Raw genomic sequence first — 13,401 nt, 5'->3', positions numbered from 1 at the left:
AAAAAAATAAATTTCAAAAGTTGGGGGCTGGCGTGGCAGGTAAAGCCACCATCTGCGGTGCCAGCATCCCATATGGGCACTGGTTGGAATCTCAGCTGCTCCACTTCTGATCCAGCTCCCTGCTAATGCACCTGGGAAGGCAGAGGAGGACGGCCAGATGCCACGTGGGAGACATGGACGAGGCTCTGCCTCCCGGCTTCAGACTGGCCCAGCTCCAGCTGACGGAAGACCTCTCTGTCTCTTCCTCTCTCTCTAACTCTGCCTTTCAAATAAGTGAATAAATCTTAAAATTTTTAAAAAAGAAAAGTTTAGGCCGGCGCCGCGGCTCACTAGGCTAATCCTCCGCCTTGCGGCGCCGGCACACCGGGTTCTAGTCCCGGTCAGGGCACCGATCCTGTCCCGGTTGCCCCTCTTCCAGGCCAGCTCTCTGCTGTGGCCAGGGAGTGCAGTGGAGGATGGCCCAAGTCCTTGGGCCCTGCACCCCATGGGAGACCAGAATAAGCACCTGGCTCCTGCCATCGGATCAGCGCGGTGCACCGGCCGCAGCGCGCCTACCGCGGCGGCCATTGGAGGGTGAACCAGCGGCAAAAGGAAGACCTTTCTCTCTCTCACTGTCCACTCTGCCTGTCAAAAAAAAAAAAAAAAAAAAAGAAAAGTTTATAGTAAGCACATTACCAGTCACATATTAGGAGGCCCAAAGGCAGAAATTCAGGGTATGTGATAGGAAAAAAAGGTACAGAGGCTTGTCTCTCTAAACCCTAAGGGATGTGTTCTTAAATGTCAAAGCCAAAAAAAAAAAAAGTTACAGCAGCTTTTAAAATGATCCTGTCTCCTATTGTCCTGTCTGCTTAAAATTAAATTTCAAATATCAAAACTAAGCAGTTTGAATATTTTTAACTAAATAGTGCCATTATCTTTAAAATCATATCGTCAGAAGTTGCTGGGGTGGGGGTTGTGGTGCCGTGGCGCAGGGACACACATTCCATTCCATACTGGAGTGCCTGGTTCCTCTCCAGCCTCCTGCTGGTTGCACCCTGGGGGGCCGCAGCAGACAGTGCTCAAGTACTTGGGCCCCTGCCACCCAGGGGAGAGACATGGATGGAGTTCCTGGCCCCTGGCTCCTGCCCTGGTTGTTTGGGGCGCTTGGAAGGTGAGCCAGAGCTCTTAGCTTTCAAACATAAAGAGGTCGACTTTTAACTTTTTTGTGACTGAAGCTTATATTTGACACAGCCCGTTGCTTGTCAGCTAACAGGTTCCTCCGCAGATTCCAAGCACGAGCCAGTGTTGGATGACCTCCGAGTCTGACCCAACAGCGTTTGCTAAGTCGATGACATGGTCACTGCAGAGGGGACAGCAGCTAAGCCGCCGGCCCAGGTCGTGGGCCCCTCAGCCTGGCAGACACGGCCCACGGACCTGCCCCTGTGCAGTGAGCTGGGACGTGCACACGGCTCCAACTGCCGACACACTCTGTCTCGCACTTCTCAGAGACAGGACTCTTTATTTTGAATTTGTATGATCTTTTTGAATTCACAGGTACAGACAGAAAATGCAGGTAAGCAAAAAAAAAAAAAAAAAAACCACCTAAAGTAAATGTTATTTTTTCTAGACGTATGAACACGCAGGCCACTGGCTCATACCCTCAGTAATCTGACTTTTCAGTTACCACGATAGCACGGCCCACCTTTCCCTTTCCGTAAATTTCTCCAGCATTCCTCATGGCTGCATGGTGAGACGTACAGAGGATGTTTAAATGAGCGCCTGTTGAGCGAGTGCAGGTGGGCGGCTGACCCAGGGGCACTGCAGGCCCCGGCCCCGCCGCGAACGTCCACTTCCTGGTCGCTCCCGCTCGTCACAAAGCCTATGCAACCGAGCGATTGGCCGGGCTCCGGGGCAGGAATGCCGGGGCCGCGGCCGCTGGCAGCCGTGAGAGCAGTCCTTCTATGGGCAACGGGCAGCCCGCGGGGCACCTGGAGGCTTGTCCGCTCGGGCGGACCCGACCGCAGCCCGGCAGCACGGTGCGGGCCCGGCTCGCTGCGGGCGGGGACTGACAGCCGGTCCCCGGGGCGCACGTGGGCGGCGACACCCCCGAGGGCTGCTCTGCCCTGACCCTGAGCGGAGCGGCTTCCAAGCGAGGGGTCCTCCCCGGACACAGGAGGGGCGCTCAGGCTTTCCCTGTGCCCGCCGGGGGCCTCGGCTGCTGGGCCTCCCGCGCAACCGCCGGCCGGGGCGCCCCTTGGGAGCGCAGCTCCGCAGCCCGCAGGGTCCGGCTCGCGGCGGACGCGGGCTGCAGCGCATGGGCTGGGCGGTAACTGGGCGACCCCCGCAACGACACCGCGGAGCGCGAGCCTGGGGTCCGGCCCGGGGGCGCTTACGGATGCGCCGAGAAGAAACGTCACCGACACCCCTCGGGCTTGTGCGTGCTTCGGCCCTGAACTGTAGAAGAAGAAAAAAATTACATATATACGTATCTCTCTGGTTGGAAGTCAGTCCCGTGACGGGGTTCACCAGCAACCCTTGGAACGAAGGAAACAAATCAACCAATACATAAGACCATTGTCCCAAGCCTGGCGCCAAAGGGGGTGGCTTCGCCCTCGGGGGCCCCGCCAGCCTCCCCGGGTTTCGTGCAGCGGCCGGGCCCGGGCGGGTGGCGGGCAGGCCCGAGTGCGCCCTGGCCACCCGCCGTCCCGCGGGAAGCCCCGGCAGGCGGGGCGGAGCGAGGCGGCGCGGCCGCGGACCGCTGTGCCTGTGACTCAGCCGGGAGGGCCGGGCCCGGCGGGGTTAAGTGGGCGGCGCTGGCCGCGCCCGCCCCGCCCCGCCGGGCCGCCCTCCCGGCCGTATTTAGAGCGGCGGCGCCCGGCGGCCGCGGCGTCTCCGGGTTCCCCCCCGCCAGCGCCATGGAGCGGCCGGCGCCCCTGGCCGTGCTGCCCTTCTCGGACCCCGCGCACGCCCTGAGCCTGCTGCGCGGCCTGAGCCAGCTCCGCGCCGAGCGCAAGTTCCTGGACGTGACCCTGGAGGCGGCGGGCGGCCGCGACTTCCCGGCGCACCGCGCCGTGCTGGCGGCCGCCAGCCCCTACTTCCGCGCCATGTTCGCCGGGCAGCTGCGCGAGAGCCGCGCCGAGCGGGTGCGCCTGCACGGGGTGCCGCCGGACATGCTGCAGCTGCTGCTGGACTTCAGCTACACGGGCCGCGTGGCCGTGAGCGGCGACAACGCCGAGCCGCTGCTGCGCGCCGCCGACCTGCTGCAGTTCCCGGCCGTGAAGGAGGCGTGCGGCGCCTTCCTGCAGCAGCAGCTCGACCTGGCCAACTGCCTGGACATGCAGGACTTCGCCGAGGCCTTCAGCTGCTCGGGCTTGGCCAGCGCGGCGCAGCGCTTCATCCTGCGCCACGTGGGCGAGCTGGGCGCCGAGCAGCTGGAGCGGCTGCCGCTGGCGCGCCTGCTGCGCTACCTGCGCGACGACGGGCTGTGCGTGCCCAAGGAGGAGGCCGCCTACCAGCTGGCGCTGCGCTGGGTGCGCGCCGACCCGCCGCGCCGCGCCGCGCACTGGCCGCAGCTGCTGGAGGCCGTGCGCCTGCCCTTCGTGCGCCGCTTCTACCTGCTGGCGCACGTCGAGGCCGAGCCGCTGGTGGCGCGCTGCCCGCCCTGCCTGCGCCTGCTGCGCGAGGCGCGCGACTTCCAGGCGGCGCGCTACGACCGCCACGACCGCGGGCCCTGCCCCCGCATGCGCCCGCGCCCCTCCACCGGCCTCGCCGAGATCCTGGTGCTCGTAGGCGGCTGCGACCAGGACTGCGACGAGCTGGTCACCGTCGACTGCTACAACCCGCAGACGGGCCAGTGGCGCTACCTGGCCGAGTTCCCCGACCACTTGGGCGGAGGCTACAGCATCGTGGCGCTGGGGAACGACATCTACGTGACGGGTGAGTGGCCTGGGCTGGCGGGGGCGGGGGTCGGGGTTCTCGGGCCCCAGGGGAGGCCGCCTCTCTGCCTACAGTGGAGGGGCCGCACCTGGGTGGGGATGGGGAGCTCGGGGTTCACGGGCCCCAGGGAAGGCCACCTCTCTGCCTACAGTGGAGGGGCCCCACCTGGGTGGGGATGGGGAGCTCGGGGTTCTCGGGCCCCAGGGGAGGCCGCCTCTCTGCCTACAGTGGAGGGGCTGCACCTGGGTGGGGATGTGTCTTGGTGACACTTGGAAACCAGAAGAAGGGCCCCTTGTGTGTGTGTGGAAAGGGGGTGGGGGGGACAGACAAGTAGCTGCTTGTGGTCTGTGTGCCTTGTGCCGCGGGCCTGCCTGGCTGAGCCAGCTCCTCCCTGGCAAGAGCCCCCCCCCCCCCAATCTTGGTCATTTGGAAGCTACTGGGGCATTCACCCACACAATGGGTGCTTTCTCTTTTTCCCTAGGGAACCCAGAGACAGGCGGAAGCCAGACATTCTCCCCCAGCCGGGGCCGTCCCCTCCCCGCTGAGCCAGGGGCTCTCCTGACTCACTCGCTGTGCCCGGGTGACAAGGCTCGGGACCTCCTGACTCACTCCCCCTATCCGGGTGACAGGGCTCCCTCCGACTCCCACCTGGGCCCTGCGTTGGGGGTCACGTGGTGCTTAGGCCCCGTGAGGCCTGGGACTGTAAACAGGGTCACATGTTGGGAGGTTTTCTTCCAGTTCCTTGGCCCAAACCCCAAAACACTGCCGAGTCATGGTGGGCGGGCCCCAGCCTGCCCGAGCCCTGGGCTTCTCCCAGGTTTTTCATTAACGATAATTCGCGCTCAAACAGGAGGCTACCTCCTTGGAGGGGTGAGGAGGGTCGGTGTCTGGGACTACTATATAAGGAAAGAACCCAGGTCTTGGTGGCTCTTATCAGGCAGGGAGGCGCGGGGCTGGGTTATCATAGTGGCTGTGCCCGGCCTGGCACACTCTGGACAAAGCTTGCTCCCTCCCAGAGGTACTGTGGCTTCTGGTTAGCTGACAAGGGGGACGGGAGGGGCCCAGGGGCAGCCTCAGCTCCGTGGGCCACAGCTTCCTTGGCCTGCAAGCTTGTCTGGGACTCGATCCCTCACACACACAGAAGTCTAACCAGTGGCTTTGAGCAAGGAACTCCCGCCCCAAACTGGCCGGACTGGCCCCTGCTTCTGCACGCCCTTCCATAAATTGTCACGGCTGAGCAGCCGGGGTTTCGGCAGGTGGCTGGGTCATTCCATGCAGCTGCCCGGAGGGGATTTCGTGGGGGTGAGGAGGCCCGCCGAGGGGGGAGCATTCCAAGAACTCTTGTCTTCTCCCTTTCTGTTCTGAGCTAAGAGACACGAGACACGGAATGTCTGCCCCACCCTGTGGCACCTGCCCCAGGCCGAGAGGTGCAGCCCCAAGGGTTCCCAGGCTCCCTGTGAGCCCCAGGAGCTCTCGTGCCCTTAGTAGGTGCGGTTTAATTGAGGGTGGCAGCCAGCACCCCTCGGGGTTTCTTTTAGCTTCTTACTGATGTGAATAGAATTCAGAAGTGTAGAGATGCCTGGGCAGCTTGCCCAACAAAACACGCCTGGGTGACCTGCACCAAAATCAAGAGCCAGCACCAGAACCGCCCTCGCGGCCTCACTTGCCGTGTTCCGGATCCTCCTTCCCTCTGCCTCGCACAGGCTTGGCTAGAATTTGATGGGCAGTGCCTGTGCTCACCCAGACGCTTGGTGTCTCCCCAGGAGGTCTGACCCCGAGGCCCCAGGCCCTGGTCAGGGAGGGAGGCTGCGTCTGTGTTTACTTGGGATGGTGCCCCAGGAGCTGGCCGGCAGGGCCTCCGCCGTCCCACAAGGCCATGGCAGGGAACTTTTGGCCCGGGCCCTGGGGAGAGAGAGCAGACTTGTGTTTAGGGTGAAGCCCTGTGCAGTTACCTCCTCGCCAGGGAGAGGCCCTCACGGGCGTTGAGGGAGGCCAGAGTGGGTGACTCGCCCGGGGCGGGCTGACCGGCTGCGTTGTGCGTCCTGGCAGGTGGGTCGGATGGCTCCAGGCTCTATGACTGCGTGTGGAGGTACAACTCGAGCGTGAACGAGTGGACGGAGGTGGCGCCCATGCTGAAAGCCCGCGAGTACCACAGCTCCTCCGTGCTGGACGGGCTGCTGTACGTGGTGGCCGCAGACAGCACTGAGCGCTACGACCACACCACCGACTCCTGGGAGGCCCTGCAGCCCATGACCTACCCCATGGACAACTGCTCCACTACCGCCTGCCGTGGCCGGCTCTACGCCATCGGCTCCCTGGCTGGCAAAGAGACCATGGTGATGCAGTGCTACCACCCCGAAACCGACCTGTGGTCGCTCGTGGACTGTGGCCAGCTCCCTCCCTGGTCCTTTGCGCCCAAGACTGTGACGTTGAACGGACTCATGTACTTTGTCAGGTGAGTGCCTTCCCAGCCCCGTACCGGGCACGTCACCACTGCTCTCCCCACTTTGCAGATGGAGAAACTGAGGCCAGCTGCGATTGCAGGCTGAGCTTTCCTTTTTTATTTTAAGATTTAGTTATTTGAAATGCAGAGTGACCGGGAGAGAGGGAGGAGGGAGAGAGAGATTCCATCCTCTGGTTTGCTCCCAAAATGCCGGGGACAACCAGGATGGAGCCAGCCCAAAGCCAGGAGCCAGGAGCACCATCCGGGTCTCCCACATGGATGGCAGGGGCTCCAGCACCTGAGCCATCGCTGCTGCCTCCCAGGCACCTCCGCAGGGAGCTGGAATGGGAGTCGGGTGGCCAGGACTTGAACCAGGCGCTCTGCTGTGGCATGCGGGTGTCTCAAGCTGTGCCTGCCCCACGGCTGGAGCTTTCTGGCCCCAGAGCAGTTTCCAAGGGCCTCCAGGTGTTCTCTGTCCAGTGATCCTCATGGCTGTGCAGGGGCCTGGCTGCACCTTGGCAGCTCAGAGCAGACAGGCGGCCCCAGGTCACCGTGCGGCAGCCACTGGTCGCGATGACCTGGCTGGTGACAGCCAGGTGCCCCAGGCAGGGTGCTACAGGCTCCCTGCCTGACTTACGTCTGCGTGTGTGCACACACAGGTTCATGCGCCTGGCCTCCAGCCTAGCTGACCCTTGGGACCAGGTGGGAAGGGGCGGTCTCAGGATGGTCCCTCAGTCCCTGTTCACTCTGGGGGCCTCAGGATGTGTGCGCTGTGCTTCTCGGCCCAGGACCGCTCACCACCCGAGCAGCCCTGGCCGCCTCTGCCCCTCCTTCCCGGACAGGACGCTCCGAGCCAGGCGCTCTGGACAAGCCCCAAAGGGAACCGAGGTGCCATTGCTCCGCCCGCAAGTGGCCCAGGAACTTGGGCCAGCCCTGGTCGGGTTATAAAACGTCACCTGACCCTTCCCCCAGGTCCTGGAGGCGTCTTCAGAGGGGGTGGAGATGGCTATAAATACAGCTTAGCAGCGGGGCTGGTGCCAGAGCCTTCGCCTCAGCCCCTCAGCCGTGCTTCCAGGCCTGCCGGGACCCCGGGAGACCCACCCACTTCTCCTCCAGGTTTCTTTTTTTATTTGACAGTTAGAGTTATAGACAGAGAGAGAGACAGAGAGAAAGGTCTTCCTTCCATTGGTTCACCCCCTAAATGGCTGTTATGGCCGGTGCACTGCGCCGATCTGAAGCCAGGAGCCAGGTGCTTCCTCCTGGTCTCCCATGCGGGTGCAGGGCCCAAGCACTTGGGCCATCCTCCACTGCCCTCCCAGGCCACAGCAGAGAGCTGGACTGGAAGAGGAGCAACCAGGACCAGAACCCGGCACCCATACGGACTGCCGGCGCCGCAGGCAGAGGATTAACCCAGTGAGCCACGGTGCTGGCCCCTCCTCCAGGTTTCTTAGGGAAGCTGCAGGAGGTGAGCCTTCGCTGATGGGCAGGTTCAGCAGCTGTTAGTGGGGGTGGGAGAAGACGTTTATCCTTCCAGGGTGACCTATGGGCAACAGTGGGCACCTGGCCCTTCCTGAGAGTGGAGGCTGTGAGGCCGGGGCTGTGTCCATTTGTCCCAATGCCTCCCTGTTCATGCCCTCTCCATGAGCCCCGAAAACCCCTGCCCAGAATGCCCCGTGTCTGGGGACAGCTCCTGCCCAGTACACGCTGTCCGCCATCATACCCGTGACCAGCAGCAGGGCTGCTGTCCTGGGCCTCCTCCCCCAGGAGCGGCTCCCGGGCTGGGCAGCACTCCGCGGAGTTAGAATAGGGGAGCACTGTCCAGCCTGGCTCTGATGGCTGCAAGCCGGCTGCCTTTGCTTGGGCTAGGGGCCGGATGGGGGCAGATCAGGGGCAGCCCGGCGGGCTTCACAGCCCCAAGACCAAGGGCTGGTCCTACAGTGTGAGGTGGTCAGGGTGGGACCCAAGAGCCCTGTCTCAGGACAAGTTAAACGGTGGAGGAAGTGCAAGTTTCTGTGACCTGAATATAGCTTAGCGGGGATGTAGCCGGCCCGCCCAGCTTGCCGCACCACCGTGGCAGTGCCGAGTGTCAGCTGACCCCTGACCCCTGACCTCCAAGCACTGCTGCTGCTGCTTCCCACGGTGCCTTGGCTTTTCTCTTGGGAAGGTAGAAGGATCCGGATCGCAGTCGAGGGCAGTCATTGCCAGTATCCTCATTCCTGGGCCCATGCTGGATGCTGGGGACACACCAGTGGGCGGGACGGGGCAGGGGGCTCGTGGCAACACTGAGGGTGGGGGCAAAGGCTGTTCCAGAGCGCGTGGGGGCTGGGGGACAAGCGGGAAGCCAGCACAGGGTGGGGTGGGAAGGGAAGAGGCGCCTTCGAGATCTGAAGGAAGTGAGTCGGGGGCAGGCAGCTACAGCGGCGCCAGGCAGGCGGAGTCACCCAATGGCTTCCAGCACCCCAGGGTGTGGTCACTGGGTGTGGGGAGCAAGGCCAGGTCCCAGCCTTGTGGTCCAGGCTGAGCAGGTGCGAGGGCCTGGAGTCAGCCACGAGAGCTGAGATGGTTCTTCCTGGTGAGGGAGCTGCCGGGTGGAGTGAAAAAACACAGGTTCCTGGAAGAGCCCGCCCCCTCGCTGAAGAAGGGCCTTGGGGCGTCCCCAGGGCGCTGCCTCCATGCCCTGACCAGCTGTCCTCCCCCTCGCTCCTTCCACAGGGATGACTCTGCCGAAGTGGACGTGTATAACCCGACGAAGAATGAATGGGACAAGATCCCATCCATGAATCAGGTAGATCGGCAGCTGTGCCAGTGTTGGAGGCACAGGCTGGTCCTGTTTTTATAGCCATGCTGTGACGGCCCCGAGAGTTGGGGGGACAGTCACGGTGGGTGGGGCCTGTGCGGAGCCCTGTCTGGGTGGTCTCCCCTTTAGTAGGAGGTTGGTGTCGCCCCCCTGTACACAGATCCCAGGGTCACACTGCTTAGTTCATCCTTTGAGCCAGAGGGCAAGGAGGTGAGGGAGCCAGCCCCACAGAGACCTGGGAGACGGTGATCCACTAAGCGAGCACCAGTGCCAAGGCCCTGGGGCAGGGTGTGCCTGCTGTCTTCGTGGCACTGGAGCAAAAGGGTGACATCAGACAGGAGTCTTTGGGACTGACCCGCCCTCAGCCAGTTCCTGAGCTGTTGACCCCGGAAATACTTTGTTGTTGTTTTTAATTTGCAAGGCAGTTAGATCTTTCATCCACTGGTTTACTCCCCAGTTGGCCGCAGTGGCCAAGGCTGGACCAGACCGGAGCCAGGAGCCAGAAACTTCTTCTGGGTCTCCCATGTGGGCACAGGGGCCCAAGCACTTGGGCCGAATTCCACTCCTTTCCCAGGCCATAAGCAGGGAGAGGGATTAGAAGTGGAGCAGCTGGGATCCAAACTGGTGCCCACGTGGGATATCAGCGTTGCAGTCAGTGGCTGAGCCGGCTACGCCGCAGCAGCCCTTGAAACACGTTAGGTGCCCTCTGAGTGCCCTGAGCAGGACACCCACAAGGTGCTGCCCGGCTGGGGCCGCCCCCTCTCTTGTGGAGGGGACAGACACCCGGCCTGACCGTGGGGCGGTGCTGGGAGGCTCGGTGCCGTTGGGCCACACCTGGAGTCAAGCCCCAGCTCTGCCGCTGTCCGTCACGAGCCATGCCAGCCTGTTTCCCCGTCTGTGGCAGGGAGAGCCGTGGTGCCTACCCCAGGGTACCAGTAATGTATAAGGAGTGCTAGGCACGGCCTATAGACACAGATCCCTAGGGCAGAGGGACGGACCGGTGCTGGGCCAGGTGCTGCGTGTGACCCTGGGGCCCTGCATTCCTAGGTAGGACGTGGAGGGGCATCGGCCTGTGCCGGCCGGGTCAGTGCTGGGGAAGTGCGGAGGCTGCCCCTCGCCGCCCTCGGGCCAGGCTCTGCCCGCCTCCCCTCACTCTTCCCCTCTGGCCCACAGGTGCACGTCGGGGGCAGCCTGGCCGTCCTGGGAGGGAAGCTCTACGTCTCTGGGGGCTACGACAATACGTTTGAACTCTCGGACGTGGTGGAGGCCTATGACCCGGAGACTCGGGCGTGGAGTGTGGTGGGGCGGCTCCCCGAACCCACCTTCTGGCACGGCAGCGTCAGCATCTTCCGCCAGTTCATGCCACAGACACCCCTGGGTGGGCGCGGCTTTGAGCTGGACAGTGGCAGTGGCAACATGGACGCTGGCCGGCTGCGGCCGCCACAGAACCCCGACGAGCTGCACTAGCCCCGGCAAGGCCCATGGTGGGCCTTGGTGCAGGAAACCCGGCACCTGCGGGGGTTAGCAACCCACTGCTTCGTGCACGAGGACAGGTTAGGGTCACAGGCAGAGCGCGGGTGGTCCAGCGAGCCCCAGGATCTGTCACCCGGAAGGCCTCTGCATTGAGCCTCGGCTGCTGGTACCGAAGGCCGTTCCTGGGCTGGGGAGGAGGTGCCGCTCCACATGCATGAGTCTTGGCTCCCACAGGTCACCCCCAGCTCACCCAGGCAGAGCACACAGCTTGCTCCCACCCTGGGAGGACAGGGGGAGGCGTCCTCCCGGGAGGGCCTGAATGCCAGCACTGGAGCGTTGGGGTGCCAGACTCCATGTCCGGTGCCGAGTGCCGCCGTGGGCCAGCTCCTCGCCCTGCTGTGGTGTCACACCAGAACAGCCCGGCCTCCTGGAGCTGAGCGCTGGAACATGAGCTTGCGGGGTCTCGCGGGGCGGCTGCGGGTCTCCCTGGCCAGCCTGTCCGCAGGGGGGTGGAGACCTTCTTGGGCCTTGGTCCCAGGCCAGTGAAGGGGAGGGCAAAAGCCTGCCTTTCAAGGTTGTGGCTTCCTGCTGAGAGGCCTTGGGAATTTGTCCTTGAGCCCCGGCCAAGCCAACAGCTGCACATGCCCAGGTCCTCGGGCCTGTGAGGGGTGGCTCCTGTTGCTTCTAAGGGGTGGCCCGCACGGGGCCGCTCTCTGCCGTGGCTTCCTGGGTTTGAAAGGAGTCCGTGCTGTTTCTGGAGGTCCCTGCGGGAGTCGGGGTGCCAGGCCGCGCAGGTGCTGGCTTTAGCCCTCGGAGGTGCCTTTGCTGGGTTTGCCCTTTGCTCTCTCTCCGGAGAAGAGGGCATTTGGCCTGCTGCTTCCTCGTAGGCAAGCGCTTGCAAGTGCCCTGTCCCAGGTGTTTTCTCGTAGGGGGCAGAGGAAGTAGGGTTAGCGCCGTCACTTACCACATCGGGACCCTTTTATCAGCCACACGGCTTTGCAGGATGCCCGGCAGGGCTGCCAGCGACCCTGCCTGGCGTCTCCCGCGTGCTCTGAAGGAGAGCCCTTGGTGTGTGGCCACACTCTACGCGCGTCATCACGTTAGGCTGGAAAACCGTGGGGCAGCCACGGCTCTTGGCTCTCTCCTTGGAGCTGCCGCTCACTGAGCACTGGGGACCAGGCTGGGATGACGGACTGCACTGCGGCCACAGGCTCAGGCGCCCGTGTGCTGCATGGGGTACCCCTTGGACACTGCTGGCTTCCTGTGCACCCCATGCCATTTCCCAAGTGCTGAAGCTCGGTTCTCGCTGGGCCCACCCTCGGCCCCCACCTTCGCCCCTCCTGCTCGTGAACTCCTCAGTGAGCTCCTTTGCTGCTGAGCCATGGGGTGGGCGGGTGGTGGTGGCCTGTCTTGGGGACAGCAGGGCAGGGCTCAGCCACATGGGATTCACTGAGCCCTGAGATCCACACCAGAGAAGGCACATCCAGGACGTCTGAGGACATAGCCACGCAGGCAGGCTCGGTGGCTGCTGCCCCAGGTCGTGTTGGGGGACAGGCTCCTGCCCACGGCCTGGCGGCTGCTTAGGTGACAAAAGCCTGGCTTTGGCCCCGTCTGTGTCTGCGCTCCAGGGCTGCCCAGGTCACCATCAGAACCTTGCCTTTGGGTTTATGGCATCAAGGCTAGGGAGGAGCGGCGACACCTGTCGCCCCAGCAGGTGCCCCCAGCCCGTGGGTCCAGGATCAGGCTGCTTGCCCTCTGCCGTGACCTGTAAGCTGCAGTGTCCCCAGCGCTCGGGGCTGTCTTCACACTGGGACGGAAGATGGGCTGCTTGGGCGTGGGAGTGTCCCCTGTGTTAGGTGTACAGAACTGTGTACAAGGCAGGTTAAGTTATGGAAACTCAGTGACTGTATTTAATGCTGAACTACTAGAACTATTCTATATTTATATGCTTCAGACTTGTGTAATAAAAGGCACCCTCCCTTTGGTGTCCAGTGCCCAGTCCTACCCCGGAGGGTGGGGTGGATTTGCATATTTATTTTTGTCTATCCTATAAGCTTATGTGTCCAGAATCCTACCTAGGGTTTTAGGAGGCCTTCAGTACTTTTTGAAATAAAAATATTTCCTATACATTTCGTGTCACTGCCTTTCTCCTGCTGGGCTTCTGGGAATCGGGTGGTGGAGGCCACACGGTGGAGCCGAGGGCCCCTGCGTGATGGCCGGGGCCCTGGCCAAGGCTCTGAGGAGGGTGGCGTCACAGCCTTCTGGCCCTTTCCCATTTCAGATCAGCACAGATGGGAGGCAGTGGGGAGGACAGGGACCACCGGGCCGGTTTTGTCTGTGACTTCCACCGGGGATTGGTCACTGGAAAGCCAGCTTCAACCCTGCTGGTCCTCCAAGGATGCCGACAGGATTTCCCATCCGCCCTGCTGGTCCTCCAAGGATGCCGACAGGATGGGGGGGTTCCCATCCACCCTGCTGGTCCTCCAAGGGTACTGACAGGATGGGGGGGTTCCCATCCGCCCTGCTGGTCCTCCAAGGATGCCGACAGGATGGGGGGGTTCCCATCCGCCCTGCTGGTCCTCCAAGGGTGCTGATAGGATTGGGGGGGTTCCCATCCGCCCTGCTGGTCCTCCAAGGGTACTGACAGGATGGAAGGGTTCCCATCCACCCTGGTGGTGTCAGGAGGGTGCAGACAGGATGGGGGGGGCTCCCATCCACCCTGGTGGTGTCAGGAGGGTGCAGACAGGATGGGGGGGTTCCCATCCACCCTGGT

The 13,401-nt window shown here is 63.1% G+C and overlaps 1 protein-coding gene across 1 annotated transcript; it reads left to right on the top strand.

The window, feature by feature from the left end:
* The first annotated feature begins 2,887 nt into the window (after nt 1–2,887).
* On the top strand, nt 2,888–12,755 carry KLHL21 (kelch like family member 21). Its single transcript, XM_062190357.1, has 4 exons — nt 2,888–3,915; nt 5,965–6,370; nt 9,071–9,143; nt 10,329–12,755. Exons 1-4 carry the CDS (start codon nt 2,895–2,897, stop codon nt 10,620–10,622), a joined length of 1,794 nt encoding a protein of 597 aa, XP_062046341.1. The 5' UTR covers nt 2,888–2,894; the 3' UTR covers nt 10,623–12,755.
* Nucleotides 12,756–13,401: the final 646 nt, after the last annotated feature.

The sequence above is a fragment of the Lepus europaeus genome, chromosome 5, assembly GCF_033115175.1.
Source record: "Lepus europaeus isolate LE1 chromosome 5, mLepTim1.pri, whole genome shotgun sequence".
Lineage (NCBI taxonomy): Eukaryota > Metazoa > Chordata > Mammalia > Lagomorpha > Leporidae > Lepus > Lepus europaeus.
This window is presented reverse-complemented; position numbering and strand designations above follow the sequence as displayed.